Source organism: Perna viridis, chromosome 8 (assembly GCF_037379345.1).
Source record: "Perna viridis isolate PV_CMFRI_1.1 ecotype Kerala chromosome 8, ASM3737934v1, whole genome shotgun sequence".
NCBI lineage: Eukaryota > Metazoa > Mollusca > Bivalvia > Mytilida > Mytilidae > Perna > Perna viridis.
Window position 1 is genome coordinate 32,927,917 of NC_142452.1, and position 18,717 is coordinate 32,946,633.

Sequence of the window (18,717 nt, forward strand, 5' to 3'; positions counted from 1 at the left end):
TTTGCTGAACACGAATGAATGAATGTTGAGATTAATCACTTTGATTAATTAAGATATTTTACCTTGCAGATGATATAATATTTATGTGCTAAAACACTTTTCCGGAGTTTTTACTTTGATATGGAATTTCGTTCTAAATTTAGTATTTCCTCTGACTGAAAATATGAATGGTAAATTTGTGAATTTGGTGTAAACGATTAAACCTTTAAAATGCAAAATGATGGGTTGTAGGTGAATGATAGTTAATATAGTAACAAATGTGTTGCATTGTTTGAATCCTAAGTTGTGACTTGACTCTAGCTTGTTCAAAATTAGCAAGCCAGACAGCTCAGAGGTTTGACTTTAATGACAATATAACCAAATCGCATGGCATGATGCCCTGCTGTAGCATAAAGAGTAAATTGTAGTCCAATTAATGTATGATATTTTGCAATGCTAATTTTTTATCAGTGATGAAGGAGTATTGTCTGATGTAAACCTTAATTATTGGATTCATGTGTTGGTATTCACTGTAGGCTGTAGCCAGTGTTGCGGAAGGCCATGCATTGTAAGCAAGGCCGTGATTGGCATGACATTACAGTGGACTAATTAATATTTTTTTAAACAAATCCTTGAGCTTAGGTAGTTTTTTATGAAAAAAAAAACTTATGAGTTTGTGCAATATTTTATATAAACGATATGATAACATTTATTGAAGAAGACTATTCTTTAATAATCATATTTTGCAGTTCAATGATAGAATCCTACGAAATGTACCTACTCAGAAAAGCTTTTAATTCTGAATTATTGTAGTTTTTTTATGAGTCATAACATGTACAAAATGTATATATGTGTACTCACAGAAATTATTAATATGCTATACATGTGTGTGTGTGTGTGTATATATATATATATATATATATATATATATATACAATGTCTCAGAATGTGACGACTCTATTCGCTACACTGCTCCATCAGATCAAATTGATACAGGGAAGATAACGTAAACTTATAGAAGGGTCTGAAAAATTCCCAACGATGTTAGAACTGTCGAATTGGCGAAGCAAATTTTTGGTCGTTCCCTCCGCGGAACTCGAACTCGTACCGCTGTGACATCTATGGCAACACCGCCTGCACTAAGTCCAGCGCCCTAGACCACTCGGCCAGCTAGGCTATATAAAAATATAGCTTTCGCTGGCCGGGTCATTCCTCCTCATAGGATTACTCTAGGGCTGTAACTTAGTACACGATGTATGGTAGTACTTCTATAAGTTTACGTTATCTTCCCTGTATCAGTTTGATTCGATGGAGCAGTGTAGCGAATAGAGTCGTCACATTCTGAGATATATATATGTATATACACATGTGCTACATGGTTCAAATTACTTATCACAATGACCTTTGTGGAAATCATTGAACTAAAATTTTGCATATTTTTGGATAGAATGCCTTTTAAAAGGAATGTATTTCCTATACAGGTACATGTCAGACCTTATATGTACACAATAGTAAATTCTAATAAGTCTATTGATAAGAATATTGAGAACATAAGAAAAATTGTAATTTAGTGCATTCTTCTATTTATAATGGTTGCCAAATATAGTTGAATAGGTATTAGTTTACGTGAAATCTATCATGTTTAGCATATTTAATTTTGTAGAAGACGATGTTCAAAGTTCACCGATTCGCACTCGGAATCCATCTCCTCCCCCATATCTTAAAGATAAACAGGAACTTTTGGAGGCTGATAGAATTGGGAAAACCACATTCAGCAAACATTGGCTTTTTACTACATTGATGAAGTTGATTGAGGTACATTTTGTATTATGAACAATATTGCTAATCCATTTATTGTGAATGAATGTAGCAAACTGTCACATGATTTGTGTTCTCCCCAGATACTTATTTGTAGACTACATTATGGTAAAATGCTAGTTTTGAAATTGCATCTTATTTCTATAATAAGGTATAGTTTCACATTCATAATGAAATATGAAATATTTCAGGTAGTATCATATTCAATTAAAGCTGCATTTCAACACCATAAGGCTGAAAATATATTTAGACTGGTCTCTTTTGTAAATACTGTTGCTGAAAGATAGTAGGGTTAGTTGTTCAAATTTGTTTTCACTATTTGAGTATGTCATTAAAAATTAAATTTTCTGTGTTCATTGATACATGTAGGATTATCAAAATGTCAATTTTTTTTCAAAATTGTTCACACAGGAAGTTGAGAAAGAAGAATCAGAGACTTCAGAGTTTGGAGTTGATGTTGATGAGGAATTACAAAATGAACTGTGTAAACTCTGGGACATGTCCATGAATACTGTAAGTTCATTATAGTCTGATGAATATTTGTGATATCAGGGTAGGAAACTCACTCAAATTCTAGCAAGTCCTAAATACAATTTTTCAATAAATTTACTTTATGGCTATATAAATTTTTGCTAAAATTAGCCGGCCCTGCCAAAAAATAGCCAGTCTCGGGCTGGCGGGCAGGCTACTATTTCCAACTCTGGTGATATTAATGGACTAATCAATATTTTTAATAAATAATCAGAGAATTACAGTAGCTAACTTTGTTAATTTGGCAAATGCTATTCTTTATTTTTTTACATTTGAATAATAGGTTTTGAAAAGTTTTCTTTTGCATCTGTGGTTTCTTGATATGACTTTGGGATGTGGTAAAAGTAAACACTCTTGGATGGAAATTTACTGGAGAATGTGCTCAGTTCTGAACTTATATATGAACTTTTCCTCTATCTGTGTAGATTTTTTGATCTTTTTAAATTTAATGAAACTTTAACAAGATAACAACCATTTACAAATCTTATTCAGGATGTTGCCAAGTTTTTAGAAGAATTTAAAGCTGTAGATATTCTGTCAGGGGTCATACAGAGGTCAAAGGCGCCAAGGGTTACGGTAAGTCATTGTCTTTTGATTGTATAGAGTTATGTATTTATTCTGGTTAAGTAAAAGATGTTTCTTGTAATTAAAAAGTTTGCATTTGGCATTGTTACAAGTCCAAGTTCAAGATAAAGATTCAGTATTCCAGAACTCCCATTTCCCGTCACCCACAGGGAAAATAGAATTTGACAACTTCATTCATTAATTTATATTATGTGATTTTTATCATTAAAATGTTTCATGGAAAGTGAAAACTTTAAAATATAATTCTAGATCACCAGGGTAGCTGAGCAGCATCTTGGCCTTCATGAAATTATCTCATTTTTATGATGAGGCTTTCATTATCATTGATCAGTAGAATTATTTATTTCTGTGTAACCGACATTTGTTTTTCAAGATTACCCACAATTAAATGATAACTCCTATGCTTGTCAATTAGTTTCATACTTTTTCTAAGGACATAATTAATTTCAGTTCTTACTTTGAGAGACTAGCAAATAAACATGCATATTTAGTCAGGCCAATCTGAAAAAATTGTTGGTTTGCTGTTTTATTATCCTACTCATTAAAAATCCACCTATTCAATTTTTTTTGTTCATCCTTTCCAAGACAATTAATTTTTTAATGGTTCTTTTTTTGGCATTTTTCAGAAGGAAAAAAATCAACTACTTGTACCTACACTACCATCAACCGATATTTTAATTTCCCACTCTTCACAGTGTAGTCACTTGTGTCCACCAATGTGACTCCACCAAAGTAGAAACTAGGATAAAATTGCTCCATTTCATTACTATTCTATATATTTTTCTGTCCATAACTGAGAAATGTTATTAAACTGTTAGAAACATTAAATATACCTTGCTATAAAGATAGGGGATGTAAACAGTAGTTTTGACAGTAGTGTACCTACAAATTTATTCACATCAAAACCTGTAAGTCAATAAACAGTAAATGAACATTTTTTAAGGATGGCCTGAGTGGAGACATATTGTTTCTGTATTCTACATCCTCAATTTTTCTGTCCGTCTATCATAAAGCTAGATATTTTGAAAGATGGTTAGTATTAGTATGATTTTAGTATGTTTAAAGTGTTGTATGAGACTTTACACATTTAATTGGAAAATAATTGCAAAACATTTTAAGATTTTTCAAGAATTTCATTTTTGGATTTTTCAAGAGCAAAATATTTTTCTTGTTGTCTAAATACATTTTCTTATTTGATGTTATTTTATTTAAAATTTATTATTATTTTTGGTGAGTAGGGACATTTTTTACTTAGAAATTAGAATATGAAACCAATAATAACAGGAATTTCAATATGAATCACACAACTTCAATGATAATGAAAATAATTAAAATAAAAAATTGTAAGAAGTTCAATAAAAGGGAAAATTTACCAGATTTATCAAAGTGAAGCAATGTCAGATATGTCAAACAGAGATAATTTTATTGGAGGATTCAATATCATTATCTTTTTTTTTGTTTTACAGGAGATATGCATTGGTATGCTGGGAAATATGGCTTGTGATTCAAAGATTTGTGTGAATCTGTCACTAAATCAGAAACTTATGTAAGTTATTGAAGTTTTATGCAATTTAAATTTCTTACAGAAAAGTTCACTGAACATTCATTGGTGTAAAATTCCGGTATCAAATACAAATTTGCAATCCCACCCCACTTAGCTGGAAAATTGACCCTTGAAATGCTGCAATTTTGAAGCTCTCTATATTTCTAAAAAAGGATACCTAGAAAAAAGTACAACTAAACATTTTATGTGATTGATTATACGCTGTTATATCACATTTAATTAGTGCATGGTATATTGGAATAAACTTGTTAGTTCATTTGTCATTCCTTCTGTCCTAATGATGCCACAATGGATTGATTTCAACATTGGGATGTGGCTTTATATAGATGATGTATGTGCTGTACACAGGCAAAATTACTTCACATGACTTCACATGATTTTCACCCAAACTGAGCAAATAAACTTTGTGACAGAGTTCATGTAAAATATTTGTGAATCCTACCTTCATGGGAAATTCACATGAGTTCAGAACTGAGCAATTCATTATAAGTGAATTTCACTTGAAAATCACATTAATATCATGTGAAGTTCATGTGAATTTCATGTGAAGTTTGATTAACATGAATTTCACTCGAAAAATATCTGCCTGTGTAGGGGATTTTGTTTGGCTGTCTGAAATCAGCTTCCTCTATTGTGGAACTTGCCTTTTTTCACTATATCATATGGTACTGTTGGGGTATACATTGCAAGACAAACTTGTGCAGCTTCATGTGCTTTGAAACTACACAGACTTTTTGTATCGCACTAGAACTCTAACAAATAGGCTTCTGGTACAGGGTTATGTTGCTACAAGATTGAAGTCATCACTACGGAAGTTTTATGGTCGTCATCATGAACTCGTGGATCGTTATGGTGTATCCATCTGCACCATGAAAACTGATTTATTCAACAGGTCATAGTTTTCCTTTCCTTGTTTGTCTTCCCCGGACTTGACTTTTAATGAGCAACTCGGCAGGTGTTTCTAGAAAAGCAGAGGACGCTTACCCTACCGGTGCACCTGGTCTATGCTTTCAGTTTTTAGTTGAGTCCGAGTTGCTCATTTGCTTTTGTTACTTTGTATTTTTGATTTAGTTACTTTATTTTCTTTGTTGTGTATGTCTGTTTCCCATGTCTGGTCTTTGTCCCTGGATTACAATCTTTTGATTACCACTATAACCTTGATTCCCTTGATTACTCTTTGAAGTGATGAATTGCTCATTTTTGTGACTCACTATTTTGATTCGACTTTAAAAATGAATATGATTTTGATGAATATGATCGCCCTAGCAGCAATGTTTCAGCTATATTCAGGCGATTAAAAATGAATAAAAAATTAATTTCATTGAAATGAATATCATCAATGGATGATGATTAACTAATGACATAAGTATTTAATATATATTTGAAAAAGTTCATTGAATCAAAGAGAATGCACTATTAGATAAGATACACATATATTATCTATTTTTTTTCATTGTACCTTACAATGACGTAGTCATTTGTTATGGTTATCAGTTCATTGCTATTAAAGTGTGATATTATAAGGTCCTTAATTTGATATATATAAACATATGTATCTTTGTTCAAATTGATTTCACTATTCACTGTACTTTGTACATGTATAATTACATTGAAACCTTTATTGGTTTGTTATACATGTACATTATGATAATACCCCCTTTTTTGTTGGTATATAATGGTTATATTGTCCATTTGTCTGTTCAGACCTTTTTTTTCGAACTTACTTATAACAGTTGCTTTGGCTGATCTCAAGACCAATAATAGGTAAAGAAAAAAACTTCAGTTTGGGACATGAATTCAGGAGAATAAAAGGGCTAAAATTGGTTTAACAAGGTGACAGTTGAATAATGACTCAATTATAATTTGTTTTTCTTTTATGAAAACCGACATTGTTTGCAGTTTGGCCTATTACTAAAAAAATTATTAGATACAAAGAATTTGCAAGCAAGTAAGATATACACAGTTATGAGGAATGTATAGATTATATTCCAATAATTACATTTTACAGGAGTTATTGTCATTTGTATTAAAATTGACCATTTTATTTTCCCCAAATTCCTATTTCAATTTCAATCCATTGGAAAACTTTGGGATGTGAGGAAGGATTTTTGGGAACTCTAGACTTGAGAGTTCTCATTGAACATCATGTATGTTCTAACAGTTTAACATGCCCTGTTTCATGAAATTTGAGATTTCTTAATATGAGATTTTTCTCAAATTGCCTTGAGTACCATAAATTATAATTTTTTTTTCATTGGCGTTATACAAATATAATGAGTTGTGAGTACAATTCATACCAGCATTTATGCTTTCTGCTGAAAGATGTATTTTTAATATAGGACTTTGAGAAATTTTGTGATTGAAACTCGAAGAACTAAGTTGGACATACATTTTAGTTTTCATTTGCTGCTATAGATATTTCTAGTCCATTCTACAAATTGTATTGTTATCTGTTTTTTTTATTTATCAATGATGATAATTGTGTAAGATGAAGTAGTGTATATCAGGGAGTGAAATTGACAATCATATAATCAGGTAGTCATTTATATTTAACTAATGATAGAAAGGCAGAAGGTCAGAGATAAAAAGTTCTTAACCGCAGTATCTCTCGTGATCATGAGATAATTTCTGTAGATATGGTCAGGCCCAGATTTAATGGGGATATAGGACTCTTTAACTTTCAAAAAAACTTTTTAAGAAAACACTTTTTTTTTTAAAATATTTTGAAGTCTTTTGGCTTTTGTCATCTTTCATGTGAACCGAGCTTAAGAAATCCTTGATATATGAAAGGATTTAGGAGTCCATTATTTTTACAATTATACTGAATGCTTGCATGCCAATATATAGAAAATGACACCTAAAAAGATGAATACTAGTGTTCATGGTGTACTAGTATTTTATTTTTTTCTAATTTCAGAAATTTAGTTCTTCACTTACTAGAAGAGAGAGATCCACCTACACTGGTTGAAACAACTAGGTAATTCTTTTATCATACCCTTGCAAGCTAGGAGGTACCAGTATATATAATGATCATTCTGTCTGTTCATTCTAATCCACAACTTCTTTGAAACTACTAAATGGAATTTGATAAAACTTTCACGAATTCTTTATCACATGATGCTAATGCAAATTCATTCATTATTTGCTTAAAAGGTTTAGTTTTGGTAAGATAGATTAAGATAGATTTTACTGTAAATGTTAAATATGACGTTCAATTTATTGATAAGTACATGACAAAATCAATGTCCAGAGCATGTTACAAACTTTTTATATTAAAGTGCTATTTATAACATATGTATGCATAGAAAGCTGTGGATTGCCTCTGAAATTTTGTCAACCATAATGTTGGATTAGCATATATTTGTTCTAACTGCCCATTTGCTCTTTTTTGGATCAAATAGTCATGTAATTTGGTAACATGTATAAATATGATCTTCATTATCTGGGTCCCTGCCAAAAAATGTGTTCAGTCTACAGTGTTGTAGGATTCCCCTTTCCCATCACCTGAGGCAAGTACAATTTGGGTCTGGGAAAGTCATTTTTTAACTGCTACTTACCCTCGGAATGTAGGAATGAACTTTCCCATGGAAAATAATTTCCAAAATTCCTAGAACACTGAATCTATCTGTCTGTCTGTCTGTCCTTTCATTAATAATCTGGTCTGGGTTGTTAATTTTGATCTATCCAGATTTTATATTTGGCATGTGGGTAGACAAGCTATAGACAATACACTACTGTATGTTGCATTTGGTGGATAAATACCTTTCATTTTTTGACCTTGATGTTTTCTTTATGGTTTTATAATAACATAGTTTTGTCCAGGCTGAAACATTTTAGTCTAACAAGATGCTTTTGATGCTTTACACATATCTTTCAGGCTGATCTCTACTTATCAAGGTATGAAATTAGCAGGGCCTACTTGCCATTGGCCCCAAAACTTTGTGGTGTGGGCTACTGAAATTTCTTCTGTGATTGAAAATATTAATACATATTGGCTACCAAATTTTAAGCCGTGGGCTACAAAGCCAAAATTTTAGGTTAAAATCCTGCTTATATGATTCAGACTAAGTTTTACTTGGTTATTTCAGGCTAATTTTTACTTGTTTGTCCTGCAAAGAAGCAAGAACAACTTGGTTAGAGGTCATTAACAGTTCTGACAGTCTCCATGACAACATTATCTTCATACTGAAGAGTTCTACAAATGGTAATTTTTTTAAATAATGTAAATTAATGTACATGTAGATATTTCTATTTTCTTATGTCCACCGATTGTATGTTGTTGGGCACATAAGTTTCACGGGTTGTCAATTATCTTAGGCCGAAAAAAAAAATATGTCTGTTTCCTGTTACCAGCTTGGTGTGTCAGGATTCTATTTTTTAAATTTATTTTGACAAATGTCAAATATCAAACTTGTTAAGTCAATCATACTCAGATTTATTCAGGGTGAGTGATAGTTCTCATAGTCTAGATGTAAATATGTTAGCTACTCTACTCATGCTACCACTACTGGGCCAATAATTGGAACAGGATATTAGTCTTTATGAACTTAGGTAAGAATCTTGATAGTAAATGATTTTTTCCAAAATGACTGTCATACTATTTCCGAGTTGGGGGTTTTGAGTTAAGGTCGGTTGAATAACAGGAAATAAGGGTTTATATTTTTTTTCCTTGTTTGTATCAGATTTTTTAGCTTTGGGTCAGGTGAGCTTTTGCCATCCCTATGAGTCCCTTTTCTGTCTCAGCTGTCTGTAAACTTTTTCAAACATCTACTCCTCTGAAAGTAGTGAACAGATTGAACCAAACTTTGCTTAAATGTTCCTTAGGACATCTTAAACAATTTATACGTGGGGTTATTTTTTTTTTATCGAGGGAAAGACATGGCCGCTATTACTAAAAATTGACCATAGGGATCAAATTGCAGAATTTTGAAAGAAAAACTTCAAGACGGTTAAGTTAAACATAAATCTGGCAGATGTTTGTTGTACAATACAGTCAAGAGTCCAATTTTGAGTTAATGCTTTAAAAGGCTGAAAAGACTATTTTTGACCAGGTGAGCGATTCCGGCTCTCTCGGGGCTCTAGTTTCTTTCAATACCACATGTTTGTTGCTTTGTACAACCTTGATATTTTTTTTTTAATTAACAGAATTCCACTTGTTTATTTAGGAATTTACTGTTATGACCTTCGTTATTGTAGTATTTTCAAAACTTTTGTTTACAAATTTCCTTTTTTTGTCAGCTGAATAAAGCCATGTCTGCTTATAAAACTTCCTACATAAAGTTACACCTAGTTTCAGTCACACTGCTCTAATTGAAAAACCATGAAGAAAACACCCCCTCAAGTTTTAATTGCTGACTCAGTTTTTAACTTACAAAATTATTTTTGATAACTTTTTTTCTACAGGTACATGTTTGGTCATACCTGTTTTTAAATGTCCTTCAAGGGAGGGCAAAATCATGGACGCATAATACAGGTGCTCCTTATAAACAGATTAATTTTACATAGAATGCCCCACATAGCAATATTTATTAATCATAGGCAGGATATTACTGAATTTAGGTGGACATTAAGACAGGTTATTGATGAATACAGGTGGTCTGTAGGACATGTAATTGCTGAATAGAGGTGGTCTCTAAGGCATGTTATTGCTGAATACAGGTTGTCACTAAGACAGGTTATTGCTGAATACAGATGGTAACTAAGACAAGTTATTGCTGAATACAGGTGGTTTCTAGTTTATTGCTGCAAGCATGTCAGGTTATTGATGAATACTGGTGGTCTCTAAAACAGGTTATTGCTGAATACAAGTGGTGGCTAGGATGGGTTATTGTTGAATACAGGTGGTCACTAAGACAAATTATTGCTGAATACAGGTGGTCTCTAAGACAGGTTATTGCTGAATACAGGTAGTCACTAAGATAGGTTATTGCTTAATACAGGTGGTCTCTTAAGAGACAGGTTTTTGAATATAGGTGGTCATTAAGACAGGTTATTGCTTAATTCAGATAGTCAATTAGACAGGTTATTGCTGAATACAGGTGTTCACCAAGACAAGTTATTGCTTAATTCAGATAGTCAATTAGACAGGTTATTATTGAATACAGGTGGTCACCAAGACAGGTTATTGAATACAGGTGGTCATTAAGACAGGTCATTGCTGAATACAGGTGGTCACCAAGACAGGTTATTGCTTAATTCAGATAGTCAATTAGACAGGTTATTGCTGAATACAGTGGTCGTCAAGACAGGTTATTGCTGAATACAGTGGTCGTCAAGACAGGTTATTGCTTAATTCAGATAGTCAATTAGACAGGTTATTGCTGAATACAGTGGTCGTCAAGACAGGTTATTGCTTAATTCAGATAGTCAATTAGACAGGTTATTGCTGAATACAGGTGGTCACCAAGATAGGTTATTGCTGAATAAAGGTGGTCACAGGTTTTACTGTACTTTCATTTAATATAACTGGCTTGTTCTGAGATGTCATAGATGTTTAGGGTGTAGCATTATTTTAAAATTTCATTTTAAACCTTGCAATTTATACTTTTAAATTAATTTTGCTTGTCATCATTATCAGTCAAGTTGCACTAAATAGTTGAAATATCTTGCCAGCAGGTAGGCACGTATACCTGTTCGGAAATAATTTATCATTGACAAAATATAGTTTGTTCTTTAAAACTTTGTCTTTAATCTTACATTCTGTAAAGTGTTTTTCCTGAATTATTGATTTTCAGCTGATAATTCATACATACCTTTACAATGGCAATTATAATTTATTTGTCAATACCCTTTTCTTCTATAGGTGAATCTCTAAATAAGGGGAAACTATATAATTTCCATTCTTTGTAACAGCATGAACTTTCTGGCATTTATTTACCTATTTTGCCAAAGTTGGGCCGAGATGTAGAACTAAATATTCTAATCAGAGAAATAATGTCAAATCTAAATTGTTTTCTTACTGCGATAACCATGGGAACTTGGTGGGGGGGGGATCTAGATTTTGAGACATCTAATGCTGAAATGAATTGTCTTTTCTACTTATCAATGTACTTTATTTTATATGCAAGTTTTATATGAAAGTCAGCTTTCCTACTATCAGAGTTGGGCATATTGGATATCTGTCACTCAAAAGAATTTCATTTACCAAGGATGACTTGAAATTGGAAACTTAGAGTACTGCTAATGAGTTTAAAACCATGATCAATTGATGCCATTAATATAAAGTTTTCCAATCAAGAACTGTTTTCCCACTTTTTCTCTCATACTTTATGGTAACCTGAAGTTCAATCAGCTCTCTGAGTAAAATAATATGTTGGTCATTGAGTGGAGAACTAGGTTAACGGGTTATCAGTATAAGTTTTGGAATGTCAAGATAGCAATGTAAAAACACGTGGTGTAACATGTTCTGTTACTATTTATAGAATACTGGGTATATATGCAGTGGTAAAATGCACGTTTTCTGTCATTCTGAGGTTATCAGAACAGTATTACTGATATAAGATATAACGGAAGTTCTGACAAATTATTTACATAAGTTTTAGGTTACTAGGGTGTAGCAGTGTAGATTATAATAGAGTAACAAGTGCTGTGTCAGTATGCACCATTTATAAATGTCAGATAATGGGACAAGTTGAATGTTCTAGGCTTCTGATATGACATAATATGCATGCAGTTGTTTGTAGATTTGTTTAAATCTAAATTCCTACCATTTATGTTGCTTAGAGAGATCAAGGAACTTTTCTCTACCTGGCCTCCTGTTTGTTCAAACATTTTTTTGTATTTAGACTTGTTGGAGTCATTGGGTTTGTAAATGCAAAAACTATTGTTTGCATGTATTGAAACGATTTTGTAGTATAAATCAAAAAGCAATTTTATTTTTGTAAGATCAAGAATAAATTTTAGTTTGAAAATGCATAATGCAAGTTTAAGTACTTCTCTGCCTAAGAATCAGGCAAAATATCTATAAGATGTGGCACATAAAGAAGAAAAACAGTGCAAAGATTTTATTATGTTAAGCAAGTATTTCTGAATAACCTCCAAGTGCTTGTAAAGTTTACCATTTTCAGATATTGATTGGTCAAATTAAGTTGAAATGCACAATGGAAAATGGCAGGAAAATTTTACATAGGCATTAAAAAATATTTTATCATACACGCTTCAGGATAAAAAAAAAACAAAAAAATTAAGGAAAATGCTGTGTCAACAATTGCCTGATTCTTACACAGAATGGTACTTTAAAGGTTGCAATAATATCTTAATTTGTAGTAATTTCACAACATTACTAGGTTATAACATAAAATCTGTTTTGAAAAGTACATATATATATTGTGTGGTTCTTTTCTTCTCTCGGCATTTAAAATCCACACACAAATTTTAAAAATGAGTAATTTGCTAATTTTTATCATGTTTCCTTAAAATAAACTTTTTCAGTTGATTTGTTGAAGAACACTGGTGAATTAATTGATGTTCTACTAGATCTACAAGATGATCTGTGTGAGAGTTGGGCTACATCAGAATTCATACAGTCCCTGTTGGAAGCAGTTAAACAAATCGGGTATGCTATACAAACATGTAGATCTGAGGTATTTTTCTGTCAATAAGTACACATTTGTATACATGTACTGTGAAAGTATTCATTTTTTGTGGGGTACTAATTTTTGTTATTTTCACAATGGACAAATAAGTACGAAAAGTACGGTAGTACCTGCAAAATAGATCGTTAATACTTTCAAATGCTTATCATATTTCTGAACTGTGAAATGTGATCCGTATGAACATGTTTACTTGACAGAAACCCAGAAAATAAACAACCATAAATCTTTATGTTAGTGTAAAAATTGTACGTCCAATGTCTCGTCATGATATCCAGAAAATAGGTACTGTTTTAAATGTTAACCATTTTAACTCTTATAAAATTGTAAAATTCAGTACATGAACCATTTGAGAGAGAAGAAAAAAAAGAAACACATTATGTAATTTTGGATATCCAGTCCTTTTACATAACATGACAAGAGCCTTTATTGAGTTTTGTGATACATTAGGATATTATCAGATAGTCCAGAATATCACTTCTTTCTTACTATAATTTATTTATTTTGTGTGCATGCTTCATATTAAGGGAGATAACTCTGAATTGTTTAATAAAATGTATGCATTATTTATTTTGTAGATTAAGTCATAGTCAATCATTGGAAATCTATTTCCACATCTTACAGCTTCTATCTACAACGGACCAAGGTGCTGAATCATTAGGTATTCATTATTTACATTATTTGCATATGTTTCATTAGAATACATGGTATTTTAATATTCAAAATCATGACCAATATATCATTATATTTGACATCATATCTATTAATTTTGATTTCTAGGTAATAAGTTATTTAGTACATTTTTGTATATACTGGACAGTCTGGTATTTTAACAGACACCAAATGCCATTGAAATTGATCTGGGTTTTATTTCATATATTTCGTCTTATGAAATTTGAATGCGGTGTTTATTTTCCAGCCCCCAAAGTAAAACTGAAGAATAATACTTTTATTTCATATTTTGATAAGTAGAGATTTTCAAGTGATTGGTGTTTTCCAAAATTATAATGTAATAAAGTTGACAGTTCTTCAGTAGCATGATTTTGCCATGAAATTAACATGATTTATTTGTAAAATTCAGTAATACATACCTGTTATCCATCTAACATCAGAGGGGAGACTCACTCTATAAAATCAATGAAAAATTCAGAATTGTAAGACTTGTTAGAGGTTTTTGGTTAAAATTACATCTGTGAAAATATTTAATAATAATTTTTTTACATACAAAATTTTGCTTTTATGTGAAATCTTCCACATTTGAAATTGTTAATGGGGAGAATCTCCTGCATGAGAAAGTGTCAATTGGGAAGAGTTTCCTACATGAGATGGAGTCAGTGGGGGAGAATATTCCACATGAATTGTTTCAAAGGTTAACAGGAACAGTTTTCATGTGAAATTCACTTTATGCAATTTTCATGTAAAATGGACAATGCGTGAAAATGGGTCTCTCACTCGAAAATGGTCATTTCAGGAGCCCCCTGAGGGTCATTCGTGTGAAAAAATGAGGATTTTTCCAAATTTTGGCCTTTGTTTGTCCATAAACCAAAAGTAGTCAATACAAGGGGTTGACATCGAAATAGTGGTGACAGAAATCATTCTTATTTAGTTTCAAGGCAAAATAGAGTACCACAGATTTATTCTGCTCTGGCGAGGGTTTGAGAAATGAAGCGTACACTGCTAGAACTGATGAAGCGGAACATGGTCCAATCTCGAACAGGTCCAGGTGTAGCACGACAAGGGTTAAGTTAATATAAAATTAATGTGAACATTGTATAAAGTATTCATACTACAATCTGTATACAGTTATAAATTAAGACCAAAATATAAAAATTAGAGCTATCCCACAATTATTTTAGTTTCCTGTGCTGATGATGTAGAAAAACCACTGATGAAGTATTTAAACATAATCTGTGACGATGAAATCGTGGGTATTGAGGACCAGGAGTCTTGCATAGCCTCAGCTTTGTCAGTTCTTAACATACTCTTCTCTGCTAACGACGAAACTTCTCACAGGCTGATGAAAGGTAAGTTTGTGTAGATGAATCAGTAATTTTATTAATCCTGTAATTAGGCTGCAATGAGCTGACATTTTTCTACTATGGTGGGGGTTATTGTCTCTTTGACATATTCACCATATCCATTGTTATTATACTTTTAATCTACAAATAAATGCTGTTTAATAAACCATTGCTGTATTTTAATAGTAGCATAATATTTTCTCCTGTTTACCTTTTCATTTGGAGCAGTACCAAAAGCAGAAAACCAGTAACCAGTGTTAGGGTGCTTCCCAATACACCTGTGTTCAAAAGTTATGATTTATAATATGTTTTTGCTATGAACATTTAAGATTTTTTCCTTTAAAGTAGAGTTTTAGCCAGTACATGAAATATTGAATTGATTTGTACTTGTTTTGCAACATCAGAATCACCTCGGAATCCATTGTGGTCTGTAAAGCTTTTGTGTGCATAAGGTACTGAAATGTTACAGGGTCATAGTGGTGTGGGTTTCATTGCAGGCATCTCTTTAGAAATAAAGTTTACTCTAATTTCAAAAGTTATTATTCAAGGAAGAGTTAATATACTGTGGGAGCTTTGGAAATTTTCATACATGTACATATATATGATTATTATTATTTTTTTTTTTTGGAAGTATTCATACATTTAGTCAATTTCATAAAAATACCAATTTGTGATAGTGGTGATTATGAATTGCCTCCCTTTGATAACAGTTTGCATTTTTGCTTTAATTTTGAAGTTATAATTTGTCTCTCCCTGAAGGAATTTTATGTTTTTCTACGGCATTGACACAGATTTGTATGTGGCATTTTAATTTAAATGGGAATGTCATGATCTCTAAATAGCAAAAAAACTGAATATAACTGTCGCCAGAATTTTCTCCGAATCACCAATATTGAAATTTCAGTTTCAACTGAAATGACATAACCACAATAATTAATGCTGGTGTAATTTCTGAATTTACAGTACCTGATTGCCTATTATTTCACAAAATATCAAATACATTTGTAGTGTACTGAATTCAATAGGCCTTAGTCTTATTGTGCAAGCCAGTATAAAATTTTCACGCCGTTGTTTCTTCTACCAAGTTCAATGACATACACTGTGGAAGTACTGTAAAAGTGCTTGTTTTCACAATGATTGACTCACCATATTCACAAACAGGAAAATTAAATCACATGAATTATTTTGAAGATAAAATAGAGTTATCTATCTTTGTCTTACTCATTGAACAATTTGTCTTCCACCAAAATTACATAACACAAAAAAAAACCTTGCCGAGTTTTTGAAGAAAAAACAATTCCACACACAAAAAACCACTGTCAGAGTTAGGAATCGCAGCCAGCCCGCCAGCCCAAGACTGGCTATATTTTGGCAGGGCTGGCTAATTTTAGCAAAAATTTATATAGCCATATAGTAAATTTATATATTGAAAAATTGTAATCAGGACTGGCTAGACTTTGGGTGAGTTTCCTACCCTGCCACTATACAGTATTATTGTTCTCAATGAAAAGGAAATTTACCTGTCATTTGTATGATAGAGATGACATATCAATGAATTCAAGCATCTACAAATTTGGTTTTTTGAATTTCCATAAACCACGAAAATAGGTATCCACGAATAAAAAAACTTTCACGATACTAAATTTTCATCAAAATCTCAAAACAAAAATTTTTGATTGTAGACTGTCCTGACCTGCAATCATTTTAGTTTTTGCTCGTATGTTCAATTACAGTTGATTTGATTGATCCATTTTTGAGTTGAGAAAAGATTTGAGGAAAATCTCATTTTCAGATTCCTTGTGAAACTGGGTCCTGATCACAAATTGCCTGTATGTCTGAACAGTTTTTTTTTAACGAATTGAACTAAATTTCAGATGAGAAACTGCTGCGATTTTTTGTAAAAATACTGGAACCTTTGTATCCTTGGTTACAAGACATTAAACAAACCACCAAAAATGAGTGTTCAGAAACTGAAAAATCAAATGAAAAAAATACTGTAGACAAATGTGAAAAGGAAGAAAGTGGAAAGGAAGAACAAACAAATGAGAAAAGGGAAGAGGATTCAGAGGGGAATGAAATATCAGAAAAAGTCAAACACAGAAATGAGAGAGAATACCAACATCTAGATATTCTTTTCCATATTATTCAGGGATTTTTGTATGATTACATGTTCTCATTACAAATGGTAAGTAGTTAGAAGCTTAACCTTTTACATTTTTAATCTATTTATTTTGACCAAAAATTAAATTCCATGGATTATGAATGTTAAAAATCTGTAAATTCAGGAGTTTATGATACAATTTTATAAAATACAGTGAACACTATTGATTGTGACTGTTACAAAAAACTAACCCTAACAGAAAACTAAGTGTTGAAGTCATAATTCAACTCTAAAGGTCGGGAATTTTCAGTTTGGTTATATCTTTGTTATATGTTATAATCAATATTAAACCAAAGGAATGCGGCATTTGGGTGTATCTTTGTGTAGCTGTTCAGTATAAAAAAAAAAATTATGTTTGTTTTTAAAAATGAGTCTACTACTTTTGAAAAGATCAATTATGAATTGCAAATCCAATTACTGTTTAATCAACAATACTTTAATTATACAGTAAATACATGTAGAATAAATATATAATTTATTTCACATTTTTAATTGTGAATTATCCCCCTTTGTCCACTTTCATGCTTATTTAATCACTGGACTTAAACTATAAAAATGAATTTTAAATTTTTTGTTTTTTCAAATGTACACAGAAAAATTTCTCACATCTCTTTCGTAGATCATCGACGATGACGATGAAAACAAGGAATATCAAAAACCAGATATTAAAATCTTCTTGTCATACCTCAATGACTCGTGTAGTCGATGTCGAATCAACTATCTTGTGTTGACTATGAAGGAATCTGTTGATGAAGCATTTGACCCTGTGGAACTTTTAACAAACTTGGCATGCAAATATGAACAAGAACGTTTAGTAAGAATTATTTCTGATGCCATGTCCGGACGCAACTTAGAGAGATCAGACTCAAATACTAACGAGGGACAAAGTGTTACGTAGTAGTAAACAAGACAGGATAAATCAATTGGAAAACCATGTAGAAAAATAAAAATTTGTAGATAAATATCGTTATTTTTTGTTTCAAATGTTTTCGTGTACCTCTGTTCTTTGTCTGTCTGTCTGTCCATACATTGTATCATAAGGCAAAAACACTTTGAGGGATTTTAGAGTTTTTTAAACAAGAATTGTCTTTAATAACAGAAGTTTCCGTTTGTTAAAACCTTTCTCTTTGTAGGAGGTATATAATGTCATGGTGTTCATCTATCAGTCCACAAATTTGTTTTTACTGTTTTTTTCTACAACTACTTATCACAGCCTTTTGATATTTTAACATAAGCTTTATACAGGCATGTCTTATCAAGAGACTTGATTTTAGAATGAAGCGATATTAACTTCATGTTTGACATGTTTTTTTTTTTGATATTTTGACCATATGGTTACTGGAATTTGGAGCAAGGAGTTTTCTTTAGTGTGCTTTGGATACAGTTTTTCCTGTTTTTCATTGTTTTTCCGAAGTTGTTTTATCGGGATAGACGATTAATTACAGTTATTGTGTTTTATGATTTTTGAAA

General features: G+C 31.7%; 1 protein-coding gene across 2 annotated transcripts; it reads left to right on the plus strand.

Annotated features, from left to right (window-relative positions):
* The first annotated feature begins 58 nt into the window (after nt 1–58).
* On the plus strand, nt 59–18,209 carry LOC148610289 (protein saal1-like). Of its 2 annotated transcripts, none has more exons than XM_088542621.1 (12): nt 59–170; nt 1,643–1,794; nt 2,209–2,310; nt 2,821–2,904; nt 4,380–4,459; nt 7,395–7,454; nt 8,566–8,681; nt 12,908–13,031; nt 13,647–13,729; nt 14,925–15,092; nt 16,961–17,271; nt 17,867–18,209. In XM_088542621.1, exons 1-12 carry the CDS (start codon nt 164–166, stop codon nt 18,143–18,145), a joined length of 1,566 nt encoding a protein of 521 aa, XP_088398747.1. In that variant the 5' UTR covers nt 59–163; the 3' UTR covers nt 18,146–18,209. The 2 variants fall into 2 exon arrangements, with proteins under 2 accessions (XP_088398747.1, XP_088398748.1); XM_088542622.1 differs by having other exon boundaries at nt 156–231.
* Nucleotides 18,210–18,717: the final 508 nt, after the last annotated feature.

What these genes read in the sequence shown, in the direction of transcription:
- LOC148610289 (XM_088542621.1), top strand. An exon ending in CAAAGGCGCCAAGGGTTACG is followed by an intron (nt 2,905 to 4,379) that starts GTAAGTCATTGT and finishes TTTGTTTTACAG; the next exon opens with GAGATATGCATTGGTATGCT. An exon ending in ACTGAAGAGTTCTACAAATG is followed by an intron (nt 8,682 to 12,907) that starts GTAATTTTTTTA and finishes AAACTTTTTCAG; the next exon opens with TTGATTTGTTGAAGAACACT.